General features: G+C 41.4%; 1 protein-coding gene across 2 annotated transcripts in view; it reads right to left on the bottom strand.

The window, feature by feature from the left end:
* rb1 (retinoblastoma 1) overlaps nt 1-13,412 on the bottom strand; it is a 92,418-nt gene that overhangs the window by 77,454 nt on the left and 1,552 nt on the right. For both annotated transcript variants that reach the window (XM_088639551.1, XM_088639552.1), the window contains exons 2-5: nt 9,404-9,524; nt 7,307-7,410; nt 6,143-6,277; nt 243-281 (exon numbers count right to left, since the gene is read on the bottom strand). In XM_088639551.1, coding sequence (XP_088495677.1) covers nt 243-281; nt 6,143-6,277; nt 7,307-7,410; nt 9,404-9,524 — 399 coding nt within the window. The remainder of the gene's footprint in view (nt 1-242; nt 282-6,142; nt 6,278-7,306; nt 7,411-9,403; nt 9,525-13,412) is intronic.

Below are 13,412 nucleotides of genomic sequence, written 5' to 3'. Positions count from 1 at the left end.
GGTTTGGCAGTAGGGGGTTGGGAAAAGGTTTCTTTTCAAGGAGATTTTATAAGTGCAGGGTTTGTTTTCAGCACAACCAAATAAAAGGCTACCTGACCGTTTTGAAGATTTGTTTTAATTACTATTATTGCTTGTTTTTACTAATGACGCTTGAAGCACAGACAGCCTTAAGCTTTTCTAAGAAAGAATATTCCTGGTATGTCCATTACTACTAAGGATGGAGTCAAATGGGTTCAACTTACGCATTATCAGAGACAGCAATGTAGATTTTATCACATGTCCTGAAAGAAAAGAGAAAAGGTTTAATCTACATTTTAAGCAGTTTTTCCCCCACAAAGGCTCACTACTTTTTACAACACATTTAACAGAGTGCTGCCCAAGATTATATACTGAAAGTCCAGTTGGCTGCAAGAACTTGATATTAACAGCCTATTAAAAACAGTAGCTTCCTGATTCATTAGAGAAGAGAGGAGATTGGGCTGCTGAGGCAGTGTCTAGATTTACCCACAGCTCCATCCAGAAATGTCTTATGATCTTATTTTAATTTATCCTGGTACACAAACGTTTTGTTTCTTTTTCATTCGGGAATTCACCATTTTTGCAATTACCACCCAATTTGGAATAGCCAAATTGTTTTTCAGATCTTGGCCCATCACTATACACAGGGGAGAATGAGATGTACGCTGCCTCCTCCAAACTGCGCATCTTCGAGCCACTTGTCTTTTAACTTGGCGCAGGCAAGAGCCCTGTACTAGAGGTGCGGTGGCGAATGGAGGAGTCGTCCCAATTTTAATAGGAGGAGGAGTCCCAAACTTGCAGTGCTGTACTCCTGCAAGCACCTGGGTGACTGCAGAGGTCACTGTGTCACCAAGAGCACAGACTGTCCCCCCCCATACTTTGCTCATCCCACAACTGGCCAAGTGCAGCCTCTTGGTCATATCTGGCTATTGACACAACCCAGGTTTTTATCTGTAATAGAGCTCAAGCCTCAATGGGACATGTCCCATGTGATTCACTCAGTTAAAAGTGCACCTCACGTTTACATCTTTATACTGTAGTAGTTCAGGTGGGTAGCTGCGTCAGCATGCGTAGGCTGCAAAGGAACAAGTAATAGGTTTATTCCATGCTGAAAAAAAGAAGAAACTTCTTGTTTCTTCAAGGAAATGTTTCTTCTTGTTTCTTCTTGTTTCTACAAGAAACTTCTTGAAACTTCGTGAGCTCTCTTGTAGCCTACTGGTCTAGGTGCGTGACCACCAGCTGGTAGGTTGGGTGTTCGAATCCAGCTGGTACTGGACTTTTTGAAGCTTCTAGACAACTAACTGACACTTCTGCCTACCTCCCTCTCCAACAGGACCCTACCACTGACTACCAAAAGGAAGTGGTATCCACCATTTCCCTTCTTATCAGCAGCAACGAGCTCCCCCAGGAGGCGAACCGGCTCATCATGGAACACCCACGGGTATCTCAATTTTACCTCCTCCCCAAAATCCACAAACCGGACACCCCTGGACGCCCCATCGTATCAGCATGTAACTGTCCAACTACTTACATCTCAGCCTTTCTCGACAGCCTCATGAGACCGCTGGTTGAAGATCTTCCCTCATACATCAAAGACACCAACCACGCGCTCCAACTTTTCAATGATTTCCAATTTCAGGGTACTGAATGCCACATTTTTACCATGGACATCACCTCTCTGTACACCGTCATTCCCCATAATGACGGCCTTACAGCCCTCAAGCACACGCTGGACAAACGCACAGTGCTTGATCCACCCACCCACACCCTGGTACGCCTTGCAGAATTGGTCCTCACACTGAACGCATTCTCTTTCAATAATCTTTTTTACCAACAGGTCAGTGGAGTTGCCATGGGCACCAGAATGGGACCCAGCTATGCCAACATTTTTGTCGGCTGGGTAGAAGAACGCTTCTTCGCTTCCTACACTGGCTATGTCCCTGACCTCTACAAACGATATATTGATGACTGCGTCGGTGCCGCCACATGCTCCAACGATCAGCTTGAATTCTTCCTGCACCATTTCACCAACTTCCACCCGTCCCTCAAATATACAGTTAACATATCTTCCACCACTCTTCCGTTTCTAGACATCCACTTGTCTATCAACTACCCCCGACTGTCCACTTCAGTTTATTACAAACCCACGGATTCACACAGCTACCTCCTGTACAGCTCATTTCACCCCAACCACACTAAAAACTCTCTTCCTTTTTCACAGTTCCTTAGGTTACGACGATTATGCAGCGACGACATCGACTTCGAAAACCAAGCCCTCGAAATGTACTCATTTTTCATCAACAGAGGATACCCCAGCAGTGTGATTGACAGGGCCCTTGCCCGAGCCAAAAACACCCCCCAGACCATCAACCCGATCAGGAACTCCCGCCGTAACAACCGCATTCCTTTGGTGCTTCCTTACCACCCTAACACACTTCCTATCCCCAGGACCATTAACCAGAACTTTTCCATCCTACAGGATGATCCCTCCATTGGGGCCCTCTTTTCTGATCGCCCTATCATCTCATATCGCCGACCACCTAATCTGCGTAACCTCCTTGTTCACAGCTCCCTTGACCGGCCTCAGCAACCATCCACACCAGGCACTTTCCCTTGCAAAAGAGCTCGCTGTATCACCTGCAAGTACACAGCCACCACCACACTCATTCAAGGCCCCTCAGGACAATTCCGGATCACCCAGACAGCATCTTGTACCTCCAGCAACCTTATTTACTGTATCTCTTGCAGTAAATGCCCAGCCATCTACATTGGGGAAACAGGAAGGAGACTCGGAGACCGCTTCAGAGAACACGTCAGGGCTGTGAAGATTAAAGATCTCTCCAAGCCCATTGTTTCTCATTTCACCTCTGACGGCCACGACCACTCTAATCTCTCCGTCTGTGTTCTCAAAGACGGTTTTCCGAACTCATACATCAGAAAGACCACCGAAACTAAAATTATTCTGCAGCTAGGATCACACATTCTCCCTTCCCTTAACGACAGATTACTGTTCTTTTAAATTTTCTCCATTCATTGGAAGTTTCATTTCACACCTCTCTGCACCCATTCTGACTTCACACCTCTTGATTGGCCTCTCTTTCTGTCCCCTGCTCCCGCCTCTCACTCCTCCTCCCTCTCAACCTTTGTTCTCCCGCTACTTTACCTTTGCCTACTGCCCTGTCTCTCTCACACCTGAAGAAGGCTCCACGGCCGAAACGTTGTGTTCTCTTTCTTCTTTTTTTCAGCATCTTTATACTGTGCAGCTAATGTCATTAGATCTATAGCTACGTATAGCTTCTGCATACTATTTCACACATCTCTTCTTATATTTTTCATTCCTATCTGGAAAATTCTGAATGTGGTTAATAAGCATCATCTTATTTACCCACCAGACTCGCAGGCGCATCCTACGAGCTGCAGAGGGTACTGTTGTTCAGTCAGCCAAGGATCCCACAACCGATAAGGCCTCACTCATCCCTAGAAGCACTCAGCCCATTGGACTCCACTACTCCACCCTCCTTGGAGCTCCTAGCCACTGGGCTCTAATGGCATGCCCAGATTCAATCTGGTGATCACTGACCTATACACACACACACATTCTGCAGAGGCCTTTTCCATTTAAATAGGCATGGTAGTGTTTAACACTTATTTTGCTGGACATAAAACACCATATCAAAACTCTAAAGGTAAATATAGGATGACCAGAGGGTGGGAAGCTTCCATCTAAAGTAAATGCAGATGAACTCGTTGCCTCATTTTTAACACAAGTATGTTATGACTATTCATCAGAAGATTAAATAAAAGATGGGTCTCTCACTTTCTGAAAAAATATTAAAAGGACAGCATTTATAATTTTTTGAACAGCACAAACGTAAATATCAAATCCTACCAAGTCTAAACACCACTAAGGAGCCTTCACAAGCAAAAAAAAAAATCTGCTGATCATACAAATCTTCAAAAGCATTTGGTCTTACATTTAACACTTTTCTGATAAAGGGGGGATTCATTCCAGTGGATGCTGACACTGTTAAGTCTAACGTCAGCTGAAAAAGTTACAATGTGATAAACAGCAGTACAGCAGAAGAGAAAGTGCTGCCAACAGAATCAGTTGACTCAAGAAGCTCATTGAAACATACTTGTATTTGCTAACTAAAGTCATGGCAGACGTGGTTGTTCCCTGTAACAGTCATTGTCCCTTCATTCTACCTTTGAAGACACTCCAAAGCCCAGGGTGGCTTTGGGCAGAGCGGTGGCTCTGTGGCTAAGGATCTGTGCCTGCTAAGGATCTGCACAGCCGGCAGAGGAATCCTACTCCGTTGGGCCCCTGAGCAAGGCCCTTAACCCCAACTGCTCCAGGGGCGCTGTACAATAGCAGACCCTGCGCTCTGACCCCAGGCTCTCTCCCTATCTGTGTGTCTCATGGAGAGCAAGCTGGGGTATGCGAAAAGACAATTCCTAATGCAAGAAATTGTAAGGGGTTAATAAAGTGATATTAATTATTATTATCTCAGGTGGGTAGCTGCGTCAGCATGCGTAGGCTGCAAAGGAACAAGTAATAGGTTTATTCCATGCTGAAAAAAAGAAGAAAGAGAACACAACGTTTCGGCCGTGGAGCCTTCTTCAGGTGTGAGCTGTTAATAATAACTGTTAATTATTATTATTATTATTATTATTATTATTATTATTATTATTATAGGGTCACTGGGCAACTGAATGACTGCTCTTGCTCCAGCTTAGCAAGCACATACTGTACCACCTCACCTTCCACCAGCACTAGAAGATAAGCGTCTCCCCATCTTCAGGGTAACAGTTTTGGATCACCACAAAGCTAACTTGTAAGTCAATGCACTTCTGAAATAGGAGGTTTGGGTAAAGTAATGAAATAATAAAGTAGCAAAAGCCTGTAACAATTTAACCACCAAAAACAAGAAGCTGTTAATTTGGTGGGGTTTTTTTCACACCACATCTGCGGACGGAAAATAATTAACAAGTGACGATTATTGAAATTGGATGCACAAAAAACAAATGACGAAGTTCCAAATCCACCAATCCGAACAGAACAAAAACAACCTTTTGTGAGTCAAGGAAATTGAAGAATAATCTCATTATAGCTATATGATTTCCGTGTAAAGCTAAAGCATTATAAAGCTAAGCACTGAAGGTGAGTCATCTTTTCCCAACAATGACGTGAGCAGGTTATTTCATACCTTTACTAATGGTACAGGACATGAAACTCTTTTATACTGTGACTAAAATACATTCAGTCCAACATTCAATGAAGCAACCGACTCAAATTAAAATTCAAAGTGATCACTGCTGCCCTCTAGAGATGCTTTAATAAAATTGATCCTATTTGACCAAGAGTGAGAAGCCCTTATTCAGTTTTACTGAATACCTTTTGTCTACAGAAACCATATAAGTGCTTGGATTACCAATCACGACTTGGGCTTAAGTGCAAACACCAGGTCTTTTTTCCACAATCCCTTATTTACCAGTGCTGAAACACAGGATGTTTATCAGCTCCTCATTGATTTTACCGATTCTGAAAGAGCCAAATAAATATGTTTGCTGCCACACTGCGTTGAAAACTATTAAAGACCATACCCAAAAAGTCAGGAAGGAGACACTTTCATTATATTAAGCTGTCAAGCCTGAAGTGAAAGAAATGCAACAAAAACACCGGTGAGTTAAAAAAAAAAAAACTACGAATGAAGAACAAAATCCTGTAAGTATGAAGAGTAAACATCAAGCATGTACCACGATACAAATTGATAAAAAGTGCCACCATGGTACTGGATTCATCCAGGATGGTGGTTCAGAACAGAAAGAGATTGAGTGCAGATGCAGACTGTAAATAAATAACTATACCTTTCATCTTAGAAAACCAAATCTCTGTTTAAAAGTTATAATTTAGCATAAGTACATTTTTTATTTTTCACAATTGACCAGCAGTTTTAAACCACCTAACCAGCTTAAAATCACATGACAGATTACCAGTTCAGCAATATAGAGGGTGTGAAATTTTACAGTTTCATTCACAACACACTTCTTGACTTTCAAATATCACTGCCTGTCTGCAAAACAGTGTGAGGGAGCCCCTTAGTGGCCACAGTGCTATACTCACCGTTCAAACCTCTGAAACAGAGCTAGCAGGACTTCATACTTCTTTTCAAGTCTGGAAACTGCAGTATTCACTTTAACACTGATGGTATCCATGTTGATGTCCATCTTCTTCAAAAGGTTAAAAAACTCAACAACACTGAAAGAGAAACAGGACATCAGCTGGCTGTTATTTCACCCGCCACGTTCTAAATTGCAGCCATATCACCCTGCAACTCACAACTGGCAACCCACTGAAGCTAAGCAGGTGTGAGCCTGGTCAGTACCTGGATGGGAGACCTCCTGGGAAAAACTAAGGTTGCTGCTGGAAGAGGTGTTAGTGGGGCCAGCAGGGGGCGCTCACCCTGCAGTCCATGTGGGTCCTAATGCCCCAGTATAGTGATGGGGACACTATACTGTAAACAGGCGCCGTCCTTCGGATGAGACGTAAAACCGAGGTCCTGACTCTCTGTGGTCATTAAAAATCCCAGGGCGCTTCTCGAAAAGAGTAGGGGTGTAACCCCGGTGTCCTGGCCAAATTTCCAATTGGCCCTTACTAATCATGGCCTCCTAATAATCCCCCTCTATGAATTGGCTACATTACTCTGCTCTCCTCCCCACTGATAGCTGATGTGTGGTGAGCGTTCTGGCGCACTATGGCTGCCGTCGCATCATCCAGGTGGATGCTGCACATTGGTGGTGGTGGAGGGGAGTCCCCATTACCTGTAAAGCGCTTTGAGTGGAGTGTCCAGAAAAGCGCTATATAAGTGTAAGCAATTATTATTATTATTAAATCATGTCCTCCTGTGTGCAATAAAACAGAATTTCATTCACTCTTATTAATTACTAAAGGAAGGCTTCTATTAAGCATCCACACATAGAAAATATATTATGTTTTGTTACCCACATTTTAAGCTGTAAATGGAATAGTTTAACCTTTTAAATAAAGGAAAGTCCATATACTGTATTCCTTCTGTCAACATAAGGAAGATGCAGTACATCGGCATACAGGTATACTACACTGCTTGTTAAAGCAGTTAAAGGCATTGTTTAAATTCACACCACACCAGCAACATTTCCATTTCTCCAATATCTTGGTGGAAGGGCTAAACTGACTCTCAGTCAATCTTAGATCAAACAAGACGAGAAAGTAAGTGGGTGACCATGTGGAAAAAACTGAAATACTCACTTCAGACCCACTGTCTTCTGTACCTCCGTGATTGTGAAAGTCATGGCATCCAGGTCTGTAGCAGCTACAAATATACAGGCACCCCAGGGTTTGCGGCTGGTGTCCTAAAGCAAATTCAAAAGAGAAAACGGGAAAAGTTTTTTTTAACCTTGTATTTAATAGAAGCATTCTAGGGGCAGATATGGATTATGCAGAGTTTCACAGTACTGCCCAAACTAAACTGAACCATTGCTGCATAAAGACTTGCAGTCTCTTTCCAAGGGCAAAACCTTCACTTAACAAGCAGGCTTTGAATGTTTCAGGTTTTATTTTAGAACATTTCACATCCATTTAAACTATTCAACTTGATTCCTAAAAGCTATAAGCTTTTTTACCTTCATTTCTTGATCAAGACACTTGAGAAAGTGTGTTAATAAAGAACACTCACAACAACATAATTTCTTATTAAAGAGGTTTTTTTGTAGGTCACATTTATACATTCCTTATCCTACTTTATTTTTTTTATTGTTTATGTCCAATGTAGCCTCTAATTATTTTCCCCTGATAATTCACCAGATGTATCAAGGGATGTTAAAACTGTATAATTAACAGACTACAGATCAACTTGTTTCCTCTTGAATAAAGACGATGACTATGAGGGACAATATTCAAGTCAAACAAATGAACCTCTCCTGAAACAACTATATAACATGAACCCAAGAACCTATGGAAACTAAAAGACTTAACAATAGGTGGCACTTTTACTCAGAAGGTTATGAGAATCTGAAGCTGATACTCTGGTTACTTTAAAGAAAAAGATAAAAGAGATCCTTATATTAGCTACTAACAACCAAACCAGTAAACCTTTTGTCTTTCTTACATCCTTATCCTTGCAAATTCGTGTTTAAGGATATGACCATCACATATGCAGTATACACTGACAGGAAGTTCGTAATGTCTAAAAAAAACACATTATAAATTATTCAGTTAGGATAAGGAATCTGCTTAATTATTAACTGAAGATTAAAAGGAGGGAGAGAGGTAAAATAAGGGGCTAAGAATCTGCGCCTGTTGCTGGAAGGTTGCTGGTTTGTATCCTGCGGCCAACAGGCAGAGGAATCCTACTCCATTGGGCACTGGCTGACCCTGCGCTCTGACCCCGAGCTTTTCTCCCCATCTGTGTGTCTCATGGAGAGCAAGTTGGGGTATGCGAAAAGACAAATTCCTAATGCAAGAAATTGTATATGGCTAATAAAGTGATCTTATCTAAATAAATGTTGTCAAGTTTTATAAACAAGACTGTCCTTTAGCTATATTTACAGTGAGGCTACCCCAATACAGGGTATTCAGACTAAGCAGGAGGTATTGTACCGAGTGGCACCATATTTGACTGGCACAGTGAAAAACAAAATAGCAACTGAATCAAATATTTAAACATTTACAGTGCTGCAGGGATGAAAATCAGAAAACCCTTTGGTTCTAAAATTCTACACTTGAAATGGTTTAATAACCAGAATCTTATCAAGACTTTTTTAAATAAAAATTTGCCTCACTCATTAGAACCTTTCATTCAAAAAGACCTTAAAGCACTTCACATACAGGACAACATCCACTTCATTCACCAGTGAAATGTCCCACCTGGGTGATACATGGCAGTCATTCTGCACCCGCAGCCCATTACACAGCAGATCATGTGGAGAGGTGAAAAACAGCTTCACCAATTAATGTAAGAAGGAACTTAAGGGAGGTCAGATTGCACAAGCCCAGCATGGAATTGAGGCATTACACACTGGGGTGAAAACCCCCAATCTTTAGAACAATGACAGGGGAACCTTAACTTTAAAGGTCATCTAAATGATAACAGAACACTGTCCCCAGTGCTTTTGCTTTGGAAATTCTGGCTCAGGGGAATGACTGCCACCTGGTGGTCCACTACCATCACTTGCATTGGCAACTCAGTTTTCCTTGGAGGTCTCCAAACCCCAGCAGTGAACAGGCCTACTTTGCTTAACTTCTGAGATCTGAAAAGTCAGGCTACAGAGGTGGTAGCACTGACAGGCACCTTTAGGATACTGGCTTCCATATCATCATGTATCATATTTCCTTTCCAGTACTTACAAGAACAATATCCACCGAGGCCACCATCGTCTCCCATATTTTCCAGGCCAGGTTGCACACCTCATCTGTCACTCTCAGCTCCTGGCACAGCGAGACAAACGGCGGCTCCTTGTCTTTGTGCCTGAAACAACAATAGCTTGGCCTGAAAACTGCAGTATGGAAACTACACCACAACTGTTGTATTTGAAGGCCTTATTTGGAGAAGGCAAAAAAACATCGCAAAGACCAGGCAAACCATAAATATATTCCTACAGGAACAAGCAGTTATTAACTACATACTGGAAAGGAAAAAGGAACAGGTTATGCAATGCTGCTATGAAGTCCATAAAATGATACAATTCTCAATTCTCCACAATAAGGTGGATGCTGCACATTGGTGGAGGTGGAGGGGAGTGTCCAGAAAACCGCTATATAAGTGTAAGCAATTATTATTATGATGATGATGATGATGATGATGATGAATTAATAAGCTACAGAAACAGCCTACAGGGCTAGTCTCTTGACAGTGAGAACTAAGCATCCCAACCTATCTAATAGTTTTACACAAGGAGAATTTTGTCTGACCACAAAACTGCTTCAATTACCTTCAAGACCAACAGTCTTACTAAAAAAGTGTGATGGAGGATAAATCCACTGATTCAGTGTGCATAAAATATGCTCCTCACTACAGTTAGTCAACTTTAACCAAAAGTAAAATGCATGTGAATCAATTATCTGTTTTAACCTCCCCGAACATATCCGAAATGGATAAGTTCTAAACACTCCTCATCACCTTACAGGGGTCGAAAGCTTGGGCTCCTAACTACACCTGTGAACCGTTAATCCTTTGAAAACACACATCGGTTGCCCTTTTAGGACACGGGCCTTGTTTCAGTACCAAGTGAGAGGCTGATGTTCAGAACAATTGGAGATCTAGATCTAAAAAGAAATAGTTTTTGATCCCAGAACAGTTGATCACTTACAGGTAGTAATCCACAACAAACTTATCACTCAGGTTGACTCATATAAATACTTAGGAGTACACATAGACCGTAACCTGTGCGGGTCACTCATGTTGAGAGTGTTTGCTCCAAAGTTCAGCAGCGCTTATATTTCCTGCAAAGACTAAGAGTGTTTGGGGTTCGCCAGGAAGTAATGCTACTCTTCTACCGTGCTGTAATCGAGAGCATTATTAGGTATGGTATTACAGTGTGGTTTGGTAATCTATCAGTTCATTTAAAATCGCAAATTACCCACATCATCCAGACAGCTTTGAAAGTCATGGGAGTGAAACAGCACCCCTCCCTGCAGACAATCTTTGAAAAATCTATAATCAAACAGCCAGGAGAAATTATATCAGATCCATCCCACATCCTCAACTCTGAATATCAACTTCTTCCTTCTGGCAAACATTTTAGGGTTCCCAAATGTATGTCAAACCAATACAAACATTCCTTTGTTCCACTATCCATTAATGCTGTCAATGCAAATGTCACGGATAAACACAATTTTGACTCTTACCACCCACTTGAGTGCAATATGTTTTTGTGATGTGCTATAAATGTTATATGTTGTTATGTATTATACTGTGCAATAGAATGATGCGGAATGTTTTTCTTTTTTTTTTTTAATAGTATAATGTGCAATGTTTTTCTTATTTTTTGTAATAGTCAAATGTGCTATCTTTTTCTTCTCTCTTTTTTCTGTGCATTCTATTCTATTTAAATGTACAGGAGTGCTGGGTGTCCATAAAAAAAATCCTGCAGGGGTCAATTAAATCTTATCAAATCTATGCTTCTCCTTCTGGTGCTCAGAGAATATACTTTTTGTCGTCATCTGCGGAATGATCGCCCAGTCCACATCAGACCACTCACTTTTACATTCTAGCTTTTAGTTGTATTAACTTATGGTTACCTGTCTCTTTCAAAAGTTTTATTGTATGGTGGCGTGAAATGATGCATCATTAAAGGTGTATTAAGAATAGTTATAAACAGAGCTCATCCATGCAGAGTCCTTTCAACTTAATGATTTTTTTTCCACGCTTGCTTCTCAGTCTTGTACAGGGGTAGCTTGCATACTATGACAGTTTTAAATTCCTGATCTGAACACTTCCACCTCAGTTGGTTATTAGTCTTATGTGAAGCTGTAAAGCAATATTTCCTCTCAGTGTTAAATAATTTGGTTTGATGGCAGTATTTAAGGCTCAACAGACAACAGAAACGTCTTGCAGTATTTAGCAATGAAGCAGATTTACCTATTTACTATTTTATTATTATGGAGTGGAATATTAGTTTGTGCCATGTGTTCTTATTTAAGCTGTAATTAACACAATACAGTGCCTTGCGAAAGTATTCGGCCCCCTTGAACTTTTCAACCTTTTGCCACATTTCAGGCTTCAAACATAAAGATATAAATTTTTTATTTTATGTGAAGAATCACCAACAAGTGGGACACAATTGTGAAGTGGAACGAAATCTATTGGATTTTTGAAACTTTTTTAACTAATAAAAAAATGAAAAGTGGGGCGTGCAAAATTATTCGGCCCCTTTACTTTCAGTGCAGCAAACTCACTCCAGAAGTTCAGCGAGGATCTCTGAATGATCCAATGTTGTCCTAAATGACTGATGGTGATAAATAGAATCCACCTGTGTGTAATCAAGTCTCTGTATAAATGCACCTGCTCTGTGATAGTCTCAAGGTTCTGTTGAAAGCGCAGAGAGCATCATGAAGACCAAGGAACACACCAGGCAGGTCCGTAATACTGTTGTGGAGAAGTTTAAAGCCGGATTTGGATACAAAAAGATTTCCCAAGCTTCAAACATCCCAAGGAGCACTGTGCAAGCGATCATCTTGAAATGGAAGGAGTATCAGACCACTGCAAATCTACCAAGACCTGGCCGTCCCTCTAAACTTTCAGCTCAGACAAGGAGAAGACTGATCAGAGATGCAGCCAAGAGACCCATGATCACTCTGGATGAACTGCAGAGAACTACAGCTGAGGTGGGAGAGTCTGTCCATAGGACAACAATCAGTCTTACACTGCACAAATCTGGCCTTTATGGAAGAGTGGCAAGAAGAAAGCCATTTCTCAAAGATATCCATAAAAAGTCTCGTCTAAAGTTTGCCACAAGCCACCTGGGAGACACCCCAAACATGTGGAAGAAGGTGCTCTGGTCAGATGAAACCAAAATCGAACTTTTTGGCCACAATGCAAAACGATATGTTTGGTGTAAAAGCAACACAGCTCATCACCCTCAACACACCATCCCCACTGTCAAACATGGTGGTGGCAGCATCATGGTTTGGGCCTGCTTTTCTTCAGCAGGGACAGGGAAGATGGTTAAAATTGAGGGGAAGATGGATGCAGCCAAATACAGGACCATTCTGGATGAAAACCTGTTGGAGTCTGCAAAAGACCTGAAACTGGGACGGAGATTTATCTTCCAACAAGACAATGATCCCAAACATACAGCAAAATCTACAAAGGAATGGTTCACAAATAAACGTATCCAGGTGTTTGAATGGCCAAGTCAAAGTCCAGACCTGAATCCAATCGAGAATCTGTGGAAAGAGCTGAAAACTGCTGTTCACAAACGCTCTCCATCCAACCTCACTGAGCTCGAGCTGTTTTGCAAGGAAGAATGGGCAAGAATTTCAGTCTCTCGATGTGCAAAACTGATAGAGACATACCCCAAGCGACTTGCAGCTGTAATCGCAGCAAAAGGTGGCTCTACAAAGTATTAACGCAAGGGGGCCGAATAATTTTGCACGCCCCACTTTTCATTTTTTTATTAGTTAAAAAAGTTTCAAAAATCCAATAGATTTCATTCCACTTCACAATTGTGTCCCACTTGTTGGTGATTCTTCACATAAAATAAAAAATTTATATCTTTATGTTTGAAGCCTGAAATGTGGCAAAAGGTTGAAAAGTTCAACCGAATACTTTCGCAAGGCACTGTAAATATTGCTCGATTGATGTACACATATAAGGCAGATTATCAAGTCATTACATTATTCTACACAGGTGGTT

Source organism: Lepisosteus platostomus, chromosome 7 (genome assembly GCF_059453375.1).
Source record: "Lepisosteus platostomus isolate fLepPlt1 chromosome 7, fLepPlt1.hap1, whole genome shotgun sequence".
NCBI classification, from domain to species: Eukaryota; Metazoa; Chordata; class Actinopteri; order Semionotiformes; family Lepisosteidae; genus Lepisosteus; species Lepisosteus platostomus.
Note: the sequence above shows the minus strand (reverse complement) of the source record. Positions and strands in the feature narration are given on the sequence as shown.